Source organism: Stegodyphus dumicola, chromosome X1 (genome assembly GCF_044657685.1).
Source record: "Stegodyphus dumicola isolate Sdum_Otavi_A_Nest chromosome X1, ASM4465768v1".
Classification (NCBI taxonomy): Eukaryota; Metazoa; Arthropoda; class Arachnida; order Araneae; family Eresidae; genus Stegodyphus; species Stegodyphus dumicola.
Window position 1 is genome coordinate 226,779,644 of NC_140780.1, and position 24,373 is coordinate 226,804,016.

At 32.0% G+C, this 24,373-nt stretch overlaps 1 protein-coding gene across 7 annotated transcripts in view; it reads left to right on the forward strand.

The window, feature by feature from the left end:
• LOC118189173 (uncharacterized) overlaps positions 1-24,373 on the forward strand; it is a 298,250-nt gene that overhangs the window by 243,833 nt on the left and 30,044 nt on the right. For all 7 annotated transcript variants that reach the window (XM_085808704.1, XM_085808699.1, XM_085808700.1 and 4 more), the window contains 4 exons: positions 2,883-2,964; positions 3,481-3,543; positions 11,228-11,324; positions 13,349-13,429. In XM_085808704.1, coding sequence (XP_085664830.1) covers positions 2,883-2,964; positions 3,481-3,543; positions 11,228-11,324; positions 13,349-13,429 — 323 coding nt within the window. The remainder of the gene's footprint in view (positions 1-2,882; positions 2,965-3,480; positions 3,544-11,227; positions 11,325-13,348; positions 13,430-24,373) is intronic.

The following is a 24,373-nucleotide window of genomic DNA, read 5'->3' on the forward strand; positions in this document are numbered from 1 at the left end:
TACCACGGGATGTATAGGCATGGCTGTAGTGCGTTAAATAGTCGACATGGAGGCGGTTCGGGCCTGGCGAACAGTCATCTATCTTGCCTCTCATTTGAGCATTTTGGACTTCCAGAGCCTTCATTTCGTCAGCAATTTCCTTGCAGCAACCATTGCTTCCAACATCTTTGCACAGCAGTGTCTGTACGCTGCAGGTAGCGGCCTGTTGTTCGATATGACCACCCGGCTTCACGCAACCCTACAATGCGACCATGTTCGAAGTCGTTTAGTTGTCTGTAAGGTCTTAGATATCGTCGTAATGGCATCTTTAGTTGCTTCTTTACGGAATTATAATGGCAGCAACGAAAAAAAAAGATAAATTTTCCGCCTCTGTTACTGGTTTTATACTCTGCGAATTGCGCACTAGAAATGCGCGCTAAGATCGCAATTCCTGTTCATTTGCCTTAAAACTTTGACCATTTGCATATTTAAGATGTTTTTGCACACCAAATTTCGTCACAGAAAAAGTCTTTCTTGGTGCTTCGATTGTTTTGCAAAAGAGTGTATATTCTGTGTATTTCATTGGAACTCTGTTTTTGGTGCTGCCATATATTGGCGATAATGGTTTTATAAACAAAACAAAAACAAGACAGCTTCTGTACGCACTTATAAATAATAATCATAATTTTCAAGTGTAAACGCTTTTCTGGACACTTAATACAAAGAAGGCTGGCACTGGTAATTCAATAAGAAAAATTTTAATTGAAAATATGAATTACTAATGAAAATACAAGAGCTCACTCTACGCGGAGTTCTACATAGATTTAGCGTTTAACTGGCACCTTGCTGGCTGAAGAAATAAAGCTGTTTCGATTGGGATGTCTTTGTCGCCTTTCGGGCATTTTTGATTTTGTGATAATTACTCATTAAATTTCAAACATTAATTACACTCAAATTTTTAAGCTTGAAATGTTTTTATAGCCTAGTATATATGTAGCAGTTTTCATATATAACTGTTAAACATTAACACATATTGTAAATAATGTAACAAGCTGCAAGGCATTAAATACTTTGGGTAGATAATTAAATGTGTATGTATAGAGATATTTTGTAATGGACAAAAATCGTTTTTGTATCCAAAGAGACATGTTGGGGGGAAGTAGGAGGTGTCACAGTGGTAATTTTTCAAACCTGATGTAATTTGATAGACGCTCCAACTTTTGCTACCAGAGATATTTAGTAATTAATTGATAAACACCTACTCAAAATTATTTGGTTTTTTTTCGAAATCATCATATTTTCGGCTGGTAACCGTATTTCGATGCAGTCGCCCTTGCTTTTCTAGTGATTTTTCCTTATTTTCGAATATTTTGTTTTTAAATTTCAGAACTTTCTAAATCTTTTTTTCAAAATTTTAAATTATAGTACCGGAATGAAACCTTTAGTAGGTTAAATTGTAGTCCGCTGTGTATTACATAACATTGGTGTGAATTTCCACGAAGCAGGAACGGAAAAAGAAATATTTTATGCAATTTTTAAAGTATTCAAACATTTCATACTTAAATCGAACTTCAACCTCTTTTGTTCTGTGGCGACTTAACCCTTTGACTACAAACGGACATACATGTCCCACTAAAATTTTAAAAATTACTGCTGGGTTTAAAAGTGCTTAGAGTCTCCTGAATGTTGGGGATCATCTTCCAATAGTTGGAAAATCAAAACGCCGCTGTGCTTGTTGTACGCAAATGAACATGGAGGAAAGAACAAATATGAGTTGCCCAATGTGTAATGTTGGGTTATGCAAAGAATACCATACGTTATAAAATCTATTTCATATAATGAAGTTTTCCAGAATCATAGGTATGCTTATTATAAATCGATCGCTACGTGTAGGACATATGTATCCCACCATTAACTACGGCTGGAACATATATGTCCCAGCCTTTGGCGTGAAAACTGTCTGTCAAAAAAATCCCAAATGCTAAATTTACCTTATTTATGGCATATTTGTCCACTTGAATAGAAAACGGGGTAAAGTTTAAAAAAAAAAAAATTCGCAGTCAAAGGAAATTTGTTTGAAAATAGAAATTTCTATTTAGTCCCCCCGGAAATCCATTCGAGAGCAAGGGAAAGTGGTACAAGTCTGGAGTTGTTTCACCACTGCGATATTGTTTTCATGGCAAAAAATAAACTATACATTACTACATTACTGTAAAGACAGGAAGCTTCTGCCATTTTTCTTTCTTTTCCTTCATTTTAATGGAAGATTGTTTCAAGAGACTACATAATATTTAAGCCATATATTATTATGTTAAATACCTTTCACAAACACCAGCTTCTCATAACCTAACATTCTGAGGCATTTTGCAAATTTTTGCTAATGAAAATAAATGTGGATCTAGCAGCAACGGATAAACTGAACTCAGTGTTTAAAGCTCAGTTTATTCAAATGTTAAACCGTCAGTGTTAAAACAGCAGTATATTCAAATGATAAACAGAAATTAGTGTTTTTTAACACCCTATTTAATACTACAGTTCACAAAAATAAAATATAATTTGAAAGAAATAATGTGCTTCAAAACTAAACATGATTCTATAAACTAATCTCAGAACGTCTTTGTCACTCATGCTAATATCATCACATGTAAATTTGCTTATAATTTTTTTCATTGTTTTTATGCGCATTATTTATTATTTCATTCTGTACCTCATAATGCACTAATTTTAACTGTTTGAACATATGTTTAGTTTTTATATTTTTCTGTCAACCTAATAAATCTGTATTACAACCATTAAATTTGTTTTTAAAAATTATATTTAAAAAATCATTTACTAAGTCGAATATTGATATATTTTTATATAATTGTAACTATCAGACTATAACTCTACAATATGATTTTTAGGCAAGATATTCAAAACCAAATTAGATCTCTTATCTTAGCAACTGATATAACCAGGCAAAAGGAATTCCTAGCTAGATTTAAAGTAAGTTGAATGTTGACTTTATATCTTAAGCTTTGGGTTTTAGTAGTGAGATTTGTTTGTAAGGTGGTATTACTAAAAATTGTAAGAAAACAACTTTCAATATTTGCAAAAATGCAAATATGGTTTTCTTTAGAAAGAAAACTATATTTGAACAATAAAACTAAAGTATATTATATAATAACTATACTATATTAAAAATATATTATAAACTAAACTATATTATATAATCTAATGAAAACTAAAGTATATTATATAATCAAATTATGCATAAAATAACTTTCTAGTGTTTTAAAACTTAATGCATAATATACATAACATATGCATTCGGTTTTGCATAAATACTTATTGCATAATATAATTTTAGTATGCATAAAAGTTTTCTTTAGAATAAAATTCAAAGAATAAAGAGATCTGCTTATTCATTTACTAACCTGAATAAATGATATTACTTATTGTATGTAAGTAATGTAAGCTATGAAGCAATGTCTATTTCATAAAAGATTTCCTTTGTTTCAGAGCTACTTAAATTCTGAGTGTTTGGATATGGAGAAAACGCAGTACCGCCACTTTGCTTTACAGGTATTATTCATTGTAATTTATTTTTAATGCAAAATTCTTCTAATCATAAACATTATCTTAATGGTATGGAATTTTCTAAATATAAATATGGGAATTTTAAAGAAAAATAATGCGCTATTTTTAAGAATTGCGAATAGTAGAAATGGGCGGTATTCTGAAATACAATTTATGTGAAGTACTGGGGAGCAAAAATGTGTGATTTTCTGCATTGCATTGCAATCATTTTAAGAGAGATAATCGCTTTAAATCCTATTTTTGCTTGTTTCTTCATGAAATCAGTTTTTTACAGACTTTATCAAGTTATGCATAAAATAACTTTCGGTTAATCTTCGGATTATGGTAACTTGGCGATTTTTGGCGAAAATGTGGCGACTAACCCTGCTACAGCAACCTGCTAGTATTTTTTTTTTTGACGCCATTTTGTTTTCACGAAGTAAAGGCATTTTTTTTTTTAACTCAACATTTTTTCTCAACAATCTGCTAGCCGAATTACGCTTATGCTAGAACTTTTATGGAACAAAAGTGCTTAATCATGACGAAGATTAGGTGCGAAATTGGGAGAAAGTGCAGAATCGCCCACTGCGTTTTTAAGAATTGCACATACACGGTATCCATGTACACGTCGACCTATTTTCACTTAAAAAGACATCCCTGAATTGCACAAAAATGGCATTGCGCACACTCTTGACTTTATCCATATACACTGCTAAAGTCCTAGCTAGTAACCTTTATCGCCTTACCAAAATGTCGCCAAACTACATGTTACCATATTCCAAAGATCAGTCTAACTTTCTAGTGTTTTAAAAGTCATACTTTGTGTGCTATAAAGTAATTAGAAGGAAATAAAAAACCGTATGAAAGCTGAATATATACTCCCGTACCTCTTTCCACAATAAATGCTATAGGGAACTTAACTGATGTATTTCTTTTTAATCTGTGTGTGAAGTCAGCTATTTTAAAGAGAATGGAATGATTCAGTTCATTAGAATAGAGCTAAACGTGTGTAACAAAGTTCTTATATACTGAAAAAATTTAGTTTTCAAATATGATGCGGTCTGAATTTTGTGTCTCATATATTATTCAATAAAATTCAAATATAATTACGTCCATTTAAGATGAATCCAATTCATCAAAGTTTTTCTGCAAAAACTATTTCCTGGCTTCATATTTGGTTCACCGGAATCAGCTTAAAATTTATATCTAGAATGTTTGAAAAAAATGGGTGCTGTGTTTTTTTACCTGTAACTATTTTTCTTTTAAATGTATTTTCATTTGTGTAGTTCCTTGACAGAAGGTTAGAGAACTTCATGAAGACAGTTTCAGAATAAAGATAGTTTTGTAAAAATAAAATTGTAACTTTTATATAATCCTTGCAAAGAAAAAATTCCAGGTAGGAATATAATAATTTTAATGCCGTTAATGTTTTATGAATTAAAACTACTGTACTGAGTTAGGAAATGTCCCGTACCTTTACTATTCGACAAGAAATTCAAAAGCGAATTTATTTACTTTAATAAATTTTCCACGCCTGCTACAGACATAATTCATTACTTTTGAGATCAAATTTTATGAAGAAGTTTTTTTTTTTTTCAAAAACCCCTTTTTACTTCCTTATACAAAGTAAAGAAAATATTGTAATCACGAAACATTCCGGGTACCATATTTCAACGAAAATATCCACTGTGACCGCTATCGAATGCAATTTAACGATGGTTTTGCGTGACATCAGTACGTAACGACAGAATAAAGGACTCTTTTTCCCAAAACGAATTATAACACTGATTTAAAATGGATTCAGAAGAGATTTTCTTCATTGCGGCTGTACTTACGTATGTATCTTGCATAACTCAAATATATATATATATATATATGTGTGTGTGTGTAAACTTAAAATCTAGAGCTATTAGGTTATTTCGAAGCAGGAGAATTGAAAAATGAGCAATGCCCTCGCCGGGACTCGAACCAGGGACCTCTCGAATACGCTCCGAGCCGAGAAACATCAGTATAAAGTGAAAGGTGTCGAACACCGGACTAGAGAGCTAATTTTAAACTCGCAGCATAAAAATCGGAACTAAGGCCGCTACTACTCCATTGAACTCTTGAAATTCAGATTAAATACTGTTTCTAAAACACGTTTAAAATTTACATCTGCATCATACAAAATTTACATTCTGGCAATAAAACTGAAATCAGGAGAAACAGGAATGTCAAACTGAAAATAATAAAGTAAAACCTCACAAAGCATCTAAAGTTAATATTAAATTAGGTTCAAAGCAAGGCAATTCTCAACAATATTAATAATTGCGACCGTGTATAAGAGGTTTAACACAAAGTCTAAAAAAATCAAAATTAACACACTCTGTTACTCTACTCAGAGATGTCATTTTTTTTATTCTTAAATGTTGGTAAATTGTACACTTTTTGCTTTAAAAATGATTGAATTATGTTGTTCTTATCTTCCGGTTAAGGATTTATGCTTTTAGTTAATCTGCATGCAATATTTGTAGAATTGTCAACTATTTAAATGTTGTTTAAGTGCGGCTAAGCCTAACTTGTGTTACCATAGCAGCCATATTTGTTTACATATGAAACTTAGCAGAATAGTGAATGAATTATTTCTGCATCTTCAGTGTCTTTCTGCCGAGCGGGACCAAAAGGAAACTTTTAGTTTTGTGCACCGGAAAATCTACCTTCTTGCCTGCTGGCCGAATTGCTTGCTTTTGCGTAGAAACTGTAAATTTTAATTGTAAAAATTGTTTTTAATTGTTTTAACTGTATGGAATGTTTTATGTTTTTCTATATCTTTCAATTTTTAATGAAGGTACTTTGAGTTTTTATGTATTTTTGCCTTGCCGCGAAGTGAGAAATAAATTAGTGAATGAGAAATATATCTCTAATGAAATTCAAGGAAGTTAATTTAAATGAAATGAAGGAAACAATTGCGTATAATTTAATATTCCGTACAAGGAAGTCATGTGGTGTACACATCAGCCTTTTATTTATTTATTTTTTGTTTCATCTTGTGCGAAATGAAATTCGTTATTGAATTTGGAGCTCTCCGCTGGAAAAGGTTTATTAATCATGTCTGTTGAGTTTTTTATTAATCGTATTTCTGTTTCGCCTTTTACAGAACCCTGACAACCACAGTGTATAAACATTTTCTCAAATTCTCTCTTATTTTAAGAACTATTATAGTTAGGAAAAGTCTGTATGTGTAGGTTCTAGGATCAGTGTTTAAGAAATAAGTATAGTGCCCTTTTTCAAACGCTTCCGTAAAATCCTCTGCGCTGTCAGAAATTTTCTAAGTAGATATACTTTGTGGATAATATAAGATTTGTATTCGACCAATGACGAGTAACTTAAAAGAATTACGAGTTGCACTTTATTTGTATAGATAGTGCATGTTGTACTTTGCTTCCTTTCATGTCCAGCAAGTAATTTGCTTTGCAGTTTAAATAGATGTAGTATAAATTGAGAAATATTGCTTTATTCTGCATATTAGCCATTAAACTGTAATGTTCTCAGTATTTTTAGCTCAGAAATTTTAATGTTTCCTTTATTTCCTATTTTTATTGATACATAATTTCAGTACTGTTTAAATTGATAAAAAGCGTACTTGTCTTGCAATGATATTGAAGCTTCGAAAATTTAGTTTCGTTTATCAGTAGAACTTATTTTTTTTTAACCTCGTGCCAACTTATATACATAGATTAATGAAACTAATGTTTAAAATTTCTGTTTTCCGTATTTAAGCTTTCTGTATTCATATAAAGAGTTGATTAGATTTTAGATAAAGCTGGACAACCGGAAGTGGTATTTTACTTGAAGTCCATGTATTTTTAATGAAAATTTATTTATCCAAAACTTCTCAGTTTAAATATAAGACATTTGTATCAATGAGATCAACGTATTAGGTTCTGGGTAAAACTGATAAAACGGAAATGATACTTACGTGAAGCATTGAACAGATGTTGTTGAAAATATATACTATGATATTTTCCAAACAATTTCAAATTTTGTATTAAAAACTCCTATATGATTGAGAACAACATATTAGAATTAGGCTATATATGATAAACCAGAAGTGGTACTTGGAACTCTTAATAGATTTTCGTGGAAAAGAATGAAATCCAATAATAAAGTTTGGCTGACAGGTTTGTCAAATTGTGCTGCTCATTCATTGTTTCCGCTATATTCAGACTTTGACCAGGGGCGTAGCTAGAGGGGGCAAGGGGGGCATCTGTCCCCGGGCGCAGAATCCAAAGGGCGCCAAACTGATGTTACGTTATTTTAGAATTAAATGTTTTCCATCCTTGGCAAGCATGGAGGTAGGAAGTAAGATGGAGTCGCCCTAAACAAGTTTCTCCGTACCCTGCTCTGAAGCACCGGCGATCCCTACGTGGTGACCAAAACATTGGGTCATTTACCATTGAGTTCTATGGGATTTGACGCGTTCGGGTGTAAATATTTTGTAATTACGTCGCAAATATACATATAAATGTATATATTTTCTTTTTCTACAACACTTCAGAGTCCTGAGTATGTGAAAACAACATATTTTTAAACAACATTTCATTCTGAACGGAATTAAATGCTATACTTTTCACAGGACAGTTTTCTCAGAATGGTTTAATTTGAATGAAATATTTTCACAAGTTTTCGTTAATTACATTAGAAAAAAAAATTAAGGTAATTCGATTTTATTCGGTTAAGGTACAAAAATTAAGATCAAAGTTTATTGTATTATTAGTATTAAAATTATGCATTATTTCTTTTCTATTTATAGAGCTTCTTCCTAAAATACTTTCTTAAATATGACATGATTTTTTGGCTTCTTTTAAATCGAAAAATGTAAGTCAATTTATAATTAATGCTCTATTCGGTTCATTTTAAATTAGAGAATTATTAGGAATTAGCGAAATACTTATTTAAAATATTTCGCTAATTCCTAATAATTAAATAGGTATTAAATAGTATTTGACTTTCTCTGAACATTTCTGAAAGGGAATAAAATAAGTTTTTTTTTTAAGTATTATTTAAAACTTGTAACTGAGTTATTATAAAATGTAAAGGGAATAATTCTTTTAATTATACTTATCAGATTTTTTTTTACCCTTCATTTCAACAATACATATTCCAAAACTCTTTATTACGTTCTTAAGTGCGCATCTCATAGCATTTGCTTTACAATACCTTTTAACAGATTGCTTTCCAATACGAACAATTCTTGTTTAAATAGTTTTATAACTTATTTGTCAACAGGATTTCAATTTATGTTTACAATTCAATATTAAGGTTATTATACATTTAGATAACATTTATAATCATTATAAATTAGATACATTTAATCATTAGATTTCTTCACAGTACTTTCACAGTTGCTCATAAGTGAATAAATTCTTCATTTCAAATACATTTATAAATAATTTAATGAATATTTAAGTATTTTGTCAAAGGCAGATACATGCTTTTTGCAAGCACATGCATAAATACCCATACATATTTCCTATTTATCATTTCCGGCATGTGCAAATCTTTTTCTGTGCATTCACTATATTTTTCGTGTAAAGTAATTTACACTAATTTAGCATACACCCGAAAGTTTTACATAAAAAATATATATGAATATAATTTGAATGAAAATTATAAGTATTATTTTTAATACCCACTCAAAGGTGAGTTTTTCTTCAAAATTCCTCCACGATGGCATCTCTCTCTTTAGGCAGATAGCCCTTGCATGCGTTACTCTATTTAATAAAAACTTAATCTGACCTATGTGCCTAATTACAAATATTTTAACATACATAATTTTATATTTACATTTAGCCATCAAGTTTCAAACTTTTCAAATCTTCTAGAAAATAAATTTTGGCAGATCTCTTTTAGCAATTTTCTTAAAATCTATATTTTTGTAGTGCAACAGCTTAGAATTTTATAAAACAAATTCATAATCAAAATCGCTGTTGTTAGTTATCGAAAAATAACCAAGATGTGATTTTTGCGTAAATGTCAGTAAACTATACAAATTGCTATTATCCATCACACTATGAATGTTTCTTTCATGCGAGAGTGTCCCTTTTTCGATTTCTATGGAACTGTCGTGTGTCGAAATACTATCAGAATCTTGTCAAGCGAGCTTCTGAATGTAAACAAAGAACACCCCGTCTGGTGACCCAAGCTTCAAAGCAGTGCTTCACTTCTAGCGCGGAATGGCCCCTCCTCCCTTTCCTACCTCCATGTTGGCAAGCAGTAGGGGGCGCGAAATCTTCAGTTGTCCCTGTGCGCTGAAAACCCTAGCTACGACTCTGACCGAAGGCAACCAATCACATTCGAAAAACAACCTTCGTTTCAAGCGTGGTTTCAGGTTTAAAAAATGCTGCTGAAACAACAAAGATACTGTTGAGCTAACTTAATTTCTTTAATTAAAAACTAGTTAAATTATATATTATTCAACTCTCCAATAAAATACTATTTTTAATTAAAAAAATTAAGTGGCAACCTTTTTATTATATAGGTATAAATTTTGAAAACCAGTTTTTACACATGGCCAGTTAGTTATTGGAAAGACAGATGTTGTTTGCTAAGGATCAATCGGAAGTGAGACTTTGCTTTAAGCTCTGGTATTTAATATATCGAATTGGCGAGTGATCATGTGCTGGCTGCATTAGGTTTTTTTAGGGAGGGGGGATATGTATGATATTTTTAAAGAGAGTCAAACTGAACGTTGATACACATTTATTTAATAGCATCCTTTTAGTAACAATACTCTTGAGACTAATTATTCCGTCTATTATATATTGTTTCGCGACCCATTGAATCTTCAGTTGGCATGCATGTGTATGGTTGAAAATATTTTGAAAAATCACCATCTTTAAACTTCTAAGTCCATTCTCCTGCAAAGTTCCTTCGTATGTCATTCAGTGGAGAGGGGTGAAAAAGTGATTTTGAAGCAAATTTTTCGTTTCGACGCATTCGTCTTTCCATTATTTGATTAGCTCATTCCTAAGCCGAAGAGCTAATGCTCTTCACCATTTCTTCGCATATTTAATTTTATTAATTTTCTTAAGTAGTTTGTTACTTGGTTTTATATCCTGTGCATAAAAAGTGAAATGTTACTAATGGTGTAATTTGACTAATTTAGCTACCAGTTTGCTGTTCTAGCAACTAATTAAAAGCAGTTTTTTAGTAGCGATGCACCTATTACTTACCACAATATCACTTAACATATCTCTGACATATCGCTTCTGTGCCTACTAAGGATTGGATTTTCAGTTGGCATACATCTATGTATTTGGAAATATTTTGATAAATCAACTGTTTAAACTTCTATAAAGATGAATATTTCCACCTTATTTAAAATCAAATAAATTACTTGACTGGAGTTTTCAATATATTGAACTAGTAGATTTCTCAGTGGTACTAAAAGCATTGCCACAATTATCAGAAAAAAAGAAAAAAATTGGAAAACAATGCTTTTTAGAGTAATAAAAACAGCGTCCGTGAAGCGATAAAAATTAGGAAGAAATTTGAATGTTGAAAAGTCTGAAGTAAGTTTGGAAGGGAAGAAAAGCGATGGGAAAAGGAAATTTTACCGAAAATACTTATGATTTTTTATATTCTTATGATTATATTCTATTGTTTTATAAATACTGAAACATATTTTTCTTTATATATCTATATACAGATAGCGCTAAAGTGTGCTGATCTATGCAACCCTTGCCGTCCATGGGCAATAAGTCAAAGGTGGAGCTATCAAGTATGCCAAGAATTTTATCGGCAAGGTAAAGAATAATTAATCTATATTCATTTTAAGTGTTTAGAAAAGAAGTGAATACTTAATAGTTTTTGTAGCTGTGTCTTGTTGTAAGGCCTACTATTATTTCTTACGAGGTAAGATCAGTTGCTTTGAAGTTTTAATAAATAAATTCAAGAAAATCGAATAAATATGAATGCTTGAAATAGGAAGTATTTAAATTTCTATGAAGCGACCTGGGGCACAAATTACGCAGCAGATCACTTAAAAGTCTAAGTTTCTTTATTTTTTTCAATCAGTGAATGCTGTTAGTTCCAAATTACGAATGATAATCCATATTCTCCTTTCGCATTCATATCTGGAGAACTATTCAAGCTCTCTTGTGATGCATCACAACGCCTTCTTGAAATTCGAAAATGAGTTAAAATATCAGCATTCTATGTATGAAAATTCTATTATCTTATTAAAATTTTTTTCAATTTCTTTTTTTTTTTTTTACCTTTTGTTCTTCATTATACGGCACAGGGTTTGTACCTGCGTGATTTAGCAATGATTTTTATCAATACTAAATCAAGATAAGTAGCCAACTTTTAAATTTACCTGACACGTTACTAATTCCAATAAATTTATCCAAAATATCAACTTCGTCTTTCTGTTTAATTGCTATCATTTAGTACATCAGAGTTTATGAAGTCCATGCCGCATTGTACTCATATTTCTGCAATCCTGTGATCCAGAAATAGACCACCTATTGTATACCAGTTCTTTCTTCGGGCGTATTTCTTTCCTAAAGCATTAACCTTCAGGCTACTGAAAACTATGTATATATATATAAGAAAAAAGGATGTCGCACCATGCTACGCAACTTCTATGTAGCTTCAGAAGTAAAAATACTTTATATTTTTAATGAAGCATCGAATATTATTAACAAACCCTGATAGTTGGTATTTATTATTTACTTTCATTGTATGCTTCTTTCTCACCTTTCTTATAATACTATGAAGAAATTTGTGTTGAAATTATGTATTGTTTCCTGATGTCTGTTTTCTCTTTCTCCATGTGTAATATGTAATAATATTTAATTTTAGTTTTTCTTGCATTTATATTATAACATTGTTCCTTCTTTCTGTTTAATAATGTTTATCTCATACTCATTAACGTAAGCTAATTTTCTGTGGCTATTCACTAACAATTTCTCAACTACCGACTTACTATTTCTAAATATGCATTTTTCTTTTTCTGATATCACTAGCAATATAATTTTAAAATTTATACTCAGCAGTGTTTCCTACATTTAGGCTTCAATGGAAATTCAAGAAACTCTTATATTCCATGCATCACCTGTAAATTCTTTTCCTCTACAAAGTTATTTATTGTGCCTGAATCATTAAACTTAGATGACAACTCTGCCATCATTTCTGTTGATGTAGATTTACAGCATATCCTTTTTCTGCAATATCCTAACATTATTTTACATTTCGCAGGTACACATAACTTAAAGCTATATTTTGTTTACTTATTATGCCGAATGTAAACCAAAATTCTGACCTAATCATGCGTGTGAAAAAAAATGCATGTGAAATGTTTTGATTAGAAAAGAAAAGGTTTAGAACATTTTTGGGATGCATACGGCTATGTAAACGCGTTACGAACGTATACGGCGTTATGAAAGCCGATGATTGATAAAAATCTACTTGTAGAGCAATGATTTTATATTGCACAAGTTATTGTATTGCGGACTGCAAATAAACTTTGGAGTCAGAAAATGTCGCGTAGTCAATTTCTTGAAACTCGCTGTTATACCTGCACAATTTCTGATATCAGTACCATTGAACAAATCTGTAATACGCCAGCGCAAAGAGTTGGAAATTGTTTTCTTCTTCCTCTGTAGTTCAGACCTTGTATTTTCTTAAAGTTTAATTTCATGCATTAATGTAAAAGAAATCTATTATTTTTAAAATTGAAACATCTGTTTAGTTAAAGCATGCTTATGTTTGAGCATTTTTTGTTTCATGTTATGACAAATATATATATGCTTATTTGTATTTATAGGAGCTTACGAGAAGCAGTTAAAACTGCCTCTAACACCGACCTTTGATTGCAGCAGGACCAAAGTTGCAAAGATTCAAGTTGGTAAGTATAAAATTTTTCAAAGGTTCTTTATGAATTTGTTTTCTGTCAGTTTCTTCATTAGTTATTTCGTTCTGAAAAGCATTTGCAAATTTTAAGATATTTCGCAACTTTTTTCCTTGAGTCCGATCTGTGTAATTCAACAACGCTAAGCAAAATTAAATATATTCATACCCAATAATAATTGTAAACGAAAGCATAGCACTTTTAATGGCAAAAATGTCTTTTAGAGGAGGTCTCTTAACTTGGAATGTGATGAGTTCTGCTTGAAAACCCTTGACCGAAAATATCCAGTTATGTCAAGAATAAATACAGAGATACACTGCCAAACGAGAAAATGTAATACCTTGAATGAATTACTAGAATATGATGACAATTGGCATATAGATAAACAATGCATATATGAATAAGTGATTTTAAATTAAAAAATATAATGCATTTTAGCGATCGAATATACATGAGACGATACAAGAAGCAACCTTTCGAGGTACAGATAAAATGAGCTTATAGGCAGTGTTCTGAGGGATGGATGACATTATGCTTTCAACTGTTCCCCCACAATTCGATCTCCGTTTGAAGCTGGCACTTAGCATTAGGCACAATTGCATCCAGACTGCACCTCCGCATCACCACCATGGTCTTACTTGACTAGTGTCATCTTAAAACAGATCTGAGCGTTGCTGTATACTACCCTGTTCTGTTATATAGTCCAAATGGCTTTCTCACGACACTGTGGCAGTCTTTGTAAAGAAAGGCATGACTGTATATCGCTTTCGACCAACTGTCAAGAAATTCTTCTTAGTGTTGTTGGAGCATCCAAAGCTCCCTCACATTATCGGCAGTCTTGCTTAAGCGCTGGCACAGCATGCCTTCGGATGCTTCGATTCAAGCGTGCTCACGCCCATCTAGTTTCAAGTAAAGTGTCATTTCTAGTTGTTCAACTTTTACCCCAAATCTAATCAACTCTTTATATGAATATAGAAAGCTAAAATACAGAAAACGGAACTTTTTGGAAGTTTCATATAAGGTTATCGTGGACGAAAAAATCATCACGCACACATACTCACGGGCATACATTATGAGGACCCTAATTCGTATTATTCATTGAAAACTCAACATTGAATTTTTGAATCGTAAACATTACCTCCCTTACATATATATGTAAGTTGGTGAGAGGTAATACATAAATGAAATTAGATTAGTTAAATAATAAAGTAATGAACGCATTTTTATTTTAGGCTCCAACTGAATTTAAGATATACAGCAATAAATTAAATTCAAACAGCAATAAATTCAAAATAAAAATTTCCCCGACAAAAATTAACTATTATCTGGTAGACCAATGAAATGAGAAAAGAGACGAAAATATAAAGAAATCAGTATGTGAACAATACCGCAAAGAAAGGGCAATCCATAAGAGAATGATTATTACAGCAAAACAGAGATACTGGCATAGCTACTATTCTTAAAATAAAGATATATATATGGTCCTCTCTACAGAATCGCAGCGAATAAAGTATTCAACATTGCCCTAGATACATTCCCCTGCATCCCTGCATTCTTCAAGAAATCTGACGAATGCCACATCCACAGCAATTATTCTTATATTTGGCTCTGTTATTGAGACTGTTCTAATGAAGGCACTGAAGAACAGAGGATACTAAGAAACTGCATAGAAATCTCCTCTACACCAGGTGAATATTTCTTTGAAAATCACCCAGATGATCAAAAATCTAGCAAGAAATGATAGCCTATGATAGAAACGATGACCATAGAATACCGGCTCATCAGTCTTCTCCCAGCCTTGGGTAAAATTCTCGAAAAGTGCATCATTGGAAGACTAAAATTTCTATTCGTCAAGAACCCTTATATAAGCCGTTATCAGTACGGATTCCGCAGTCAGTGCTCCGTAATTAATGCCATTGATTAACTAATCAAACAGGTAAACAGCAATAAAGTGAATCATTTATATTCAATAATCATATGCCTGGGCGTTGTCAATGCTTTTGACTATCTCTAATGGCCAGCAGTACTGCAGGAACAGCTTTTGCCATAAAAATACTTTTCTGATTACTAAAGAATTTCCCTACAACGGTAAGGTATTGTTCTGCATAATAATGAAATAATCTCAAGAAACCAAACAAGAGGATGTCCACAGGGATCTTACATGAGTACAGACCTGTGGAACTTTGCATTCAATAAAATTGTCAACTTTACGTGGCCTCCTCATTCCAAAATTTTTCCTGTGCAGATGACATAGCTTTTGAGACAAGTGGCATCAGAGTAGAAAACCTAAAGTATAATAGTAACGAATCATTTAATAACTTTAAAAACTAATGTTCACAAATGAAGCTAAAAATTGCTCTCTTTAAGACTCTAGTACTAATAACTCATAAAGGGAAGGGGAAAAATCACAAAAATATACCTCTGAAAATCGATGACCATAGAATTAAAAATGAAAAAAGCATCAAATATCTTGGTAATCCAATAGACCACAAACTTTCTTGGATTCCGCACCTCCAAATTCTGAAGCTTCGAACAAATGTAATGACTACAACCTTACGTTGTGCGCAAGGCTTCAAATGGAGCCAAAATCCGCATATGACGAATATACTAGTTCAAACAGTCATCTTCAAAATAATAACATATGGAGCAGCAATATGGGCTCATCCAGTGGCAGCCATAAAAATAAGAACACTTAGAGTGATACGAAGATCTTTCTTCCTGCAGATCACGGAGCGGAGTCTACAGAACGACTTCAAACATAATCCATTTTTCTCTGAGAGTAATTCTCCTCAACATTACGGCAGAAATTAAAGCAGCAAGTACTTAAGATCTACAACTAAAACAAAGTGGGGAACTGAGAGGGAAATTGTTCATCCCAGAATAATTCGAACAATAATCTCTCCCCCACAAAAAATATCAGGCATCCTCTGCAAACAAAATACACTTAACATCCAGCCAGGACGAATCCACAAACAATAGCCTGTAATATACATTGATTGTTAAAAAATTGATAACAAAGTGGGGCAGCGGCTGTGATCGAAATTATCTCCATTAAATATCTTTCGAACAACAACATCGGTTTCCGAGCAGAATTAACCCCCCCCCATACAAGTAGCATTCTCCTGTGCTACTGAATTACATTTGAAAATAAATGTTCTCACCGACAGTCGAGTAGGACTTCTGGCTGTGAAAAATCCAGTGAACTGCTCGCTAGTAATACTGAATATTAATTCAGTCTCAACCCAAAATGAAATATATTACACTGTGTCCTGAATAATAGGGCACTCGATCAAGAAAGGAGGCAGCAGATGAACTTGCAAAGCAAGCAACTCAAATGCAGATACGTTCATTTGTCAACACCCGTTGGCCGCACTGTCATCTAAAGTACAGATTGAAAATAAATAATAGCACTGGAAAGCTGGCAACATGCATGAGACTCCGCTCCAGAAGGAAGGACGGCACACGATTTCTTCCGAAAAACTTCAGAGAAACTAACAGTTCCAACCAGTCTCTTATCCAGTATGTAACATATCATAGCCTCTTCCCCACATACTATTTCTTCTCACATTTCCATATATAGGGAGTAGGGTGACTCAGACCACTACATCTCTCAATGCCAATGACGAAGGAATTTCATCACAATCTTCAAAATATAGACTGGATATTTAAAAGACTTATTAAAACTTCAGCCTTAATGAACAAAATCAACAGTATCATGAACAAATTAGAAAGTGGTGGCACAGACTCTTGTCAAGTAACATAAAAGAACATTAAACTGCTATTTCTGATGGTATCGTTGACCTGCTGCAGTAATTCTTGAAAGAATTATGGTTTTAGGACTATTTTATTTTATTTATTATTTATTAGGACTACATTTTATATATTACTTTACAAATAAGCACGAATGAACTTAATATACCGACTAATATTGTACCAAGGCAGATCCAAATGTAAGAAAAACTGGGAAATGCATGATTTTGCATATGCATTCTCCTCTTTTCTAGGATCTTGAATTCAGAAGAAGAACATTTTTGCAACAAAAAGTCATTTAGCCTAATAAATGGAACATTAGATTGAGACAATAAGTTTCTATTTTCATTTTTCAGATATTGTGAATATTGTGCATATAAAACAAATATTAAATAAAAACCTGGAACACGCTAAAGTGAATATGAATTCTATTAAACCCATATTTACAGTTTTGTAATGCTTAAAAGAATAATGAACCAGAAATGTTTAGTGCTTCCCAAGAACTCCAAACCATTTTACAAAGCCTAGCCTTGCTGATATATATATAAGTTTTGACATTCATACACTGATCAATTTATATGCATAACCAACCTATCAAATATTGAATTTGAGAAAATACATTAATATGAATGTGTAGAGTTAATATAAGTATTTGTTTCTTGATAAATATTAACAAGTCTTCTTCTAATAGTTTTAAATGTTTTCATATTTACCATTTTAGGTAAATAGTTGCAGTTAATTTAAAAAATTGTGCTTATTAAACTCAGTTTGTCAAACCGAGGTTCTAAGTTTGCACCAATATTATTATTAATATATGTTTTAGTAAACTGTTACTACCTTTTCATTTTTATAATCATTGAAGTTATTTTAAAATTATTTAACTTCCTTAGAGATTCCATATTGTAATATAAGAAACGTTAAAGTATTTATTTTGTTTTCCAATTACCTCTCTAACCGATATACTTTGAAACACATTTAATTAACAATAATTGAAAAGTATGAGTATCTGTAGCATTTTCAAAGTTAATAAAAAATTTTAAACTCCCTTGTATTCATAATAGCTTGGGATTTTTTATTTCCTGTTCATCCATTTCTTTTTAAACCCACATCATATATTCATTTATTGTTGTGTATTAGAATTTATATAGTTTTGTATTGTATTGTATTCATGCAGTTTATATTTAAAAGATAATTTTTATAAACTTTTGCATATAACTGTAGTTTACAGAAGATTTTCTAACATCTTGGCACAGATTAATCTTCAGTACGCAAATTATTTTTCAATCTAATTTCAGGTTTCAATGGAATTATTTTTAAAGAGATATGGTCGCTTAATTACGCTAATAATATTCCTAACTGTTGCAATTTATAATGCAATAAGTTTATATGATTTATAATATATCTCATATATATTTTTATAAACTTTTAAGCAGTATTGGAATTAATAGCAGATGCTCCTAATGCTATACATTTAGATTACAATGTTTTACATTCTCATTTCCTTCTTCACTCATATTTTCATGTTATGTAATCATAATATTTCATAATGGCATACAGATAAATTTAACTCATTTAACAAACTTGCATTTCAACACACGTTTGTGTTGGCTAGTCATGTACCTTCTGTTTTCTTTAATATCTTGTTCAATACATAGCCTGTCATTAGATTAATTACAAGAACTCTTCAGTTCACCAGCGAACTAGCGGTAACTGCATAAACGCTGATAATTTGACCTGTGTTCAAATCTCAGTGAATGGGCTAGCTGCATGAGAGTTTTTCTGGTTTTCATTTTATGTGTACTGTGAATATGAGCCAAGGTTTCCTTTACCTTCACAAAGGCATTCCATATCACAGGCAGAGAGCCTTCATGTATTTTGCCATAGTCCGTGTAAACCAAACTTATTTAGCTCTTCTTTTTCAGTACAAATTTAATGTGGAAATAATGTATGTATTCTGCACAGAAAAATTCTGTATGTGGTAATGTATATTCAATTAATTTATTATTTAAAAATGCTTCAAAATTTTTCGCATTGATAATTTTCATCTTTACCTTAGGGTATCTCTATGCATATCCCTTTAATGATAAAATTAAACTCATAGGCAAAGAAAATTAATTCTACTTGTATGAATGATACCTCGGCACAATCTGACCAGAAGTTTTCCATTTATAAGGATAATGTTAAAACATGGATTAATCCCATCTAATTTTCTTAACTTGCTAATTGCAGAATTTTCACTCCCTATTGCAAGCATTTAACTCTTGCGAACTTTTCTATGCCATGCTCAGAAGATTTATCTTTTACTGAAAAATGAAGGTACGTTTGAAACCAAAAATTTTAAAGTTAATAAATTTTTGCAAAGTAAACTTTCTTTTTTATTTGGTAAAAATTGATTGACTGCAAGAATAGGATAACATATTAATTATTGGATCTGAACTGTTGAAAGTAGATACTTTAATTTGTAGCACAGTTTAACTTACTCTAGAAATGTTTTAGAAAATATCCTTAGTTTAACAATTTATATTAATTTAAAATTTATGATTATACGTCAGTATTTCTGAACGTATAATAATGCTTTTGTAAGAGATTTCATGTTAACCTTTCTTTACCTTTTAATTTTTCTCCTTTTATGCTCCTTTTATTTTTCTCCTTTTATGCTCCTTTTATTTTTCTCCTTTTATGCTTTTTTTTATTTTATTAGGAACTTTACATTTTTAACCACCCCCAATTCATATTTTTTTTCCTTGTATCATTGCCATTAAAGGTTCTTTTAGCCATTTCTGTAACCCTTTCCCATATCTCAGGGGTTATCTCAGGGGTTAACAGGGGTTATATGACGTATAAATTCTTTAATTTGCTTTTCGAATTAAAACTAATAAAAATTAAATAATAAAACTGAACTTTATCTAACTTCCGTAATTTGAGTAAACAATGATTATAAATATTTTTAATAATATCTCTAGTGTAATTCATAATAAATCTAACTCATAGGAAATAAATATATTTAACTAATAATTTTTATAAACATTTACGTCGTTACTTATGACAGAAAGTATTTCTAGCACAATTGACTAAAAGTATTTCTAGCAGGCTTTTACATTTTTAGTATAGAATAATAATCTGCATTGCACTTAACTATATTAAATTTTCCAGTCTAGTTCAGATTTCATTACTATTATTTCTAATGGAACATGTAAAATTAAATTATAATCTTAAATAATATAATTTATAAGAAATCTAATCATATGCTTTAAAATTATCTAATTAAGTGGAGTCCAAATCACTGCCCGCAGGCTTCATGTGGCCCAAGAAGCGAGTGCGAAGCGCAAAAGAAATATCATGATCCCACATATTTATTGTTGCAGTCGCGGTTCAAGTTACAGATGGTGCACTAGCTATAATAGGTAAAAGAGAGGGACTTATAAAATTAATAGAGCACGATGTCATTGCTCTTAAAAACTCTCCTTTGATGAAATACCGTTGCATGATATACAAGAAAATTTATGCGGGAAAGATTTAAAAATGGGTCGCATTATTCAAATCGTAGTCAAAACTGTGAATTTTATAAGGGCCTGGGGATTGAATCATTGTCAATTCAAGGAATTTCTCAAAAGGGTGGATACCGAATATGGCAATATCATATGCTTTTCAGACGTAAGAGGGCTCCGTCGAGGGCAAACATTAAGAAGACTTTGTAACGTACTTAAATGAAACCAAATCGCTTATGACATCGAAAGCAGAATCTGCGCCAGAAATTGACGATACCAACTGGCTCGAAGATAGTGTTTTTGAAGCATTTGACTGCTCCTTTAAATGCCTTAAACACGGATATATAAAACCAACTTGTTAGCATAATGTTTCAAACTGTAAACGCCTTTCAAATGGAACTGAAATTATGGCAGGATCAAATTAATGCAAGAAATTATTTACATTTCAACATATTTGGCATACATAATCTTAAAAATGGAAAAAAATATGCAGCCTTCATTTTTGTTTATTTATAAGAATTTGAAAATAGATTTCAAAATTTTTATGTTTTGCGATTCTGTTTGCAGTCGATATTGATATGCTGCCTGCAAATTTTCAAATACATTGCCCACCATAGAAACTTCAACACCATGTAACATTGGGTAGAATGTGATGTCAGTTGATATACAGACAGAACATGGGTATGTAAATAAGTGATGTTGCTTATAGAAAGATAAATTTATACAGTGCTGAAATATATAGGGAATCAGTAAGATGTATTACCACTATTCGCGGTAATGCAAGTTGCAACCCTACGAAGTACAGATTCAGTTAGTTCAGATACTTAACTGGTACTTTTCATCAGATAAACAAAACGGAGACTCGTCGCTAAGTACCACATTGTGAGATTCAGATGTCCAAGTGGCTCGTGGACGTTCGCAGTGTTTAGCGTCGATGATATGGCGTTAATCGTAGTCTTCGTAAAGGGCGGCTGATGTGAAATCTACTTAAAGCTAAACGTCAGGAAACTATTCTCTCGGATATTGGAGCATTTAAAGTTCCCTGTACATTCCGCAAAATATCTATAGAGGCAACCATCGCTTCTTTTCGTCTGCGTCGATCTGTGCGTTCTATAGTACGTCTAATGGGTCTCGTCGTTCGAGACTATTCACATTTCCTTCATCGATCCATCTAGACCAAATTCTATGCACTGTGGATGTATTAACGTGCATTCCAGCATGTCGGTAAAACCAACCAGCTGTACGTAAGCCTGCAATTTGACCAGCCCTAAAGTCGCCCGTTTATCGAAACTGCCTACGACGTCTTCGTTCAGGCATTTCTGTTTTCACGCTCGTCTTCTGGAATAACGATTATAATTGAGCTTCTCGAAATTCTGGATTCCCTAAGCAACAAAGAGTTGCAACTGTTGATTCGTCCACTCTTTCCTTCCCTTTCATCCCACGCTATAACTTGACCAACTTGCATTTTGCATCACCTCCAGGACTTGTTCCTCTACGTATTTCCCGAAATATACATATTTATGTGTGTGGGTAAGCATTCATGGTGTTGCTTTTTCTATGGCAGGCAGTATAGGATAAAAAGTGTTGCAATCTGAGATTCAACTTAAGGAAAAATTTGATCAGTTCTCTTTGTTAGACTTTTATAAATTACCCAGAAACAAACATGTCGTGCTACGTTATTCATATGTTATTCATCTTATCATTATTTAGCAGCACATACATTTGTGAAAAACTGTTTTCAAGACTGAAGCACACTAAGTATAAACTTAGAAGCAGAAAATCGGATAAACAGCGTGAGAATTCCCTGAGTATTGCAACTACTTCAACCGAACCAGACTTTGATGCATTAGTTTCTCAAATTCAAGGCCAGATATCACATTAATTTTATGAGCTCTTGTTACCTTTACTTTATTTATAAAGTTTATAATTAAATGCTATGTGTAAAATGTCAAATAATTATGCGTTGAGGTCATTATATTTAAAAAGTCATAAATTAATAAAGTTACTTAAATATGTTTCCACGTTTTTGTTTTCTTTTTCGTTTTTCTCAATCTGCTCATTAGGGTTAGAGTTAGGCAGTGGTGGCTCGCCATGTGAATCAAGTGAATCACTGAGTCACTAACATTTTGTGTATATATGCGCTTTCTTATATATAGTACGGACTGCAAATTTGAACTAACATGAACAAAACTCGCACGTTTTTCTCGTAGATTCAACAATTTCTTTCAGCGGTCAAACCAAAGCAGACCTGAAATTTTTCAGTGAAACCAACGCAATTGTGCGATTCACTTTAAGTTGAAGGTCACCTACTGCCACTGGTGTTAGAAATAATTTTTATGGCTAAAATATCCCGTTTTCTTCCATTGTGACTCGGGGATGCTAAAAAGTTCGACACCTCTGACCTAATTTATAGTACTATAAACATTGGCCCTATTATTGTAATTAATAAAATATGTCTCTAATGTCAGTGGTTATATTTATCCTCTTTTGCTATGTCTTGCTTTTAATGCACTTATTCTAGTTAAATAGTCTGCTTATTATTTATCTTAACACTTTTTATTTTCTTTACTTGTTCTTGTGTTTGGTAACTCTATTTATCTTTCTTTTGTTTTCTGTTATACGCACTTTGGATCTTACTTGGCTTCGAAAAGTAAAACTGAATGGTAACCCTTCAGCTGTTTGAAAGAAAAGGAATTTGCTAAATGTCTTCAGCGGACGGTTTAGTGGCACTTGCGCATAAGAAACGTTGATTCCTGGATGAGTAATAACAGTTTATACAGTTTAATGGCATTTCCGCACAAAATCGTATCTTCTTAATTATCTTTCGATTACTTGGAACAACGACTTGGATTAATAGTTTATGAAAAAAGAAAAAAAAATACTATACAAATTATTATACAAAAATTTTAGCTTCGGGACTGAACAGTTATAGATTTTAACAAATTTTTATATTATGTATGTAACAGGTAACGAATGGTTCTATTAACCTAAAGGAGTCAACTACCTATAAAATGACAAAATATCCCCAAAGTACAGTACATGTTCATGTTCAGTATCTTTATAACTGGTTTATCAGCGAGAAATTTCGTATACTTTTGTCAATATCCTTCGTAATGAATTTGCTGTCTGAATTAAAATAATACGCCGAATAACGATTATTCTAGGTGTTAGCAACAAGAACCAGCGTAATATTCGTAAATTTGCAGAACGAGTTTCGAAGGTTTAAACATAGGAACAACTTCTTCGGCTGCAGCAGTGCAACTAACGAAAGAAAACCTGTGCTCATACGATAACAATGAGTGAATAAAAGTCAAGCTGCTGTTGCCATCTATTGATGAAAAACGAATTAAGCTTTTAAGGAAATGATTTCATAGTTGCTGTCATAGAAAAATAGTATACAGTTAAAATGGACTACGTTAAAAATAATGGAATTTTATTTTCTTAAAAACATCGTAACTCCAAGTTTATGCAGCTGGAGGAAATTTTTTGAAATTCTGACCAGCAGTTTCGGATAAACAAGCAAGCAGGAATATTACATTTATGATAAATTTTAACTTTGTTGAGTCATTAGGTTTTTATGAAGCAAAAGACGTGAAATATTTGCATTGCCTTCGCCGGGACTCAAACCCTGGACCTCTCGAATACCTTTCGAGTATGCTTCTAATTACACGACGAAGGCATGCGAAAAGGAGGGAGAAAAATG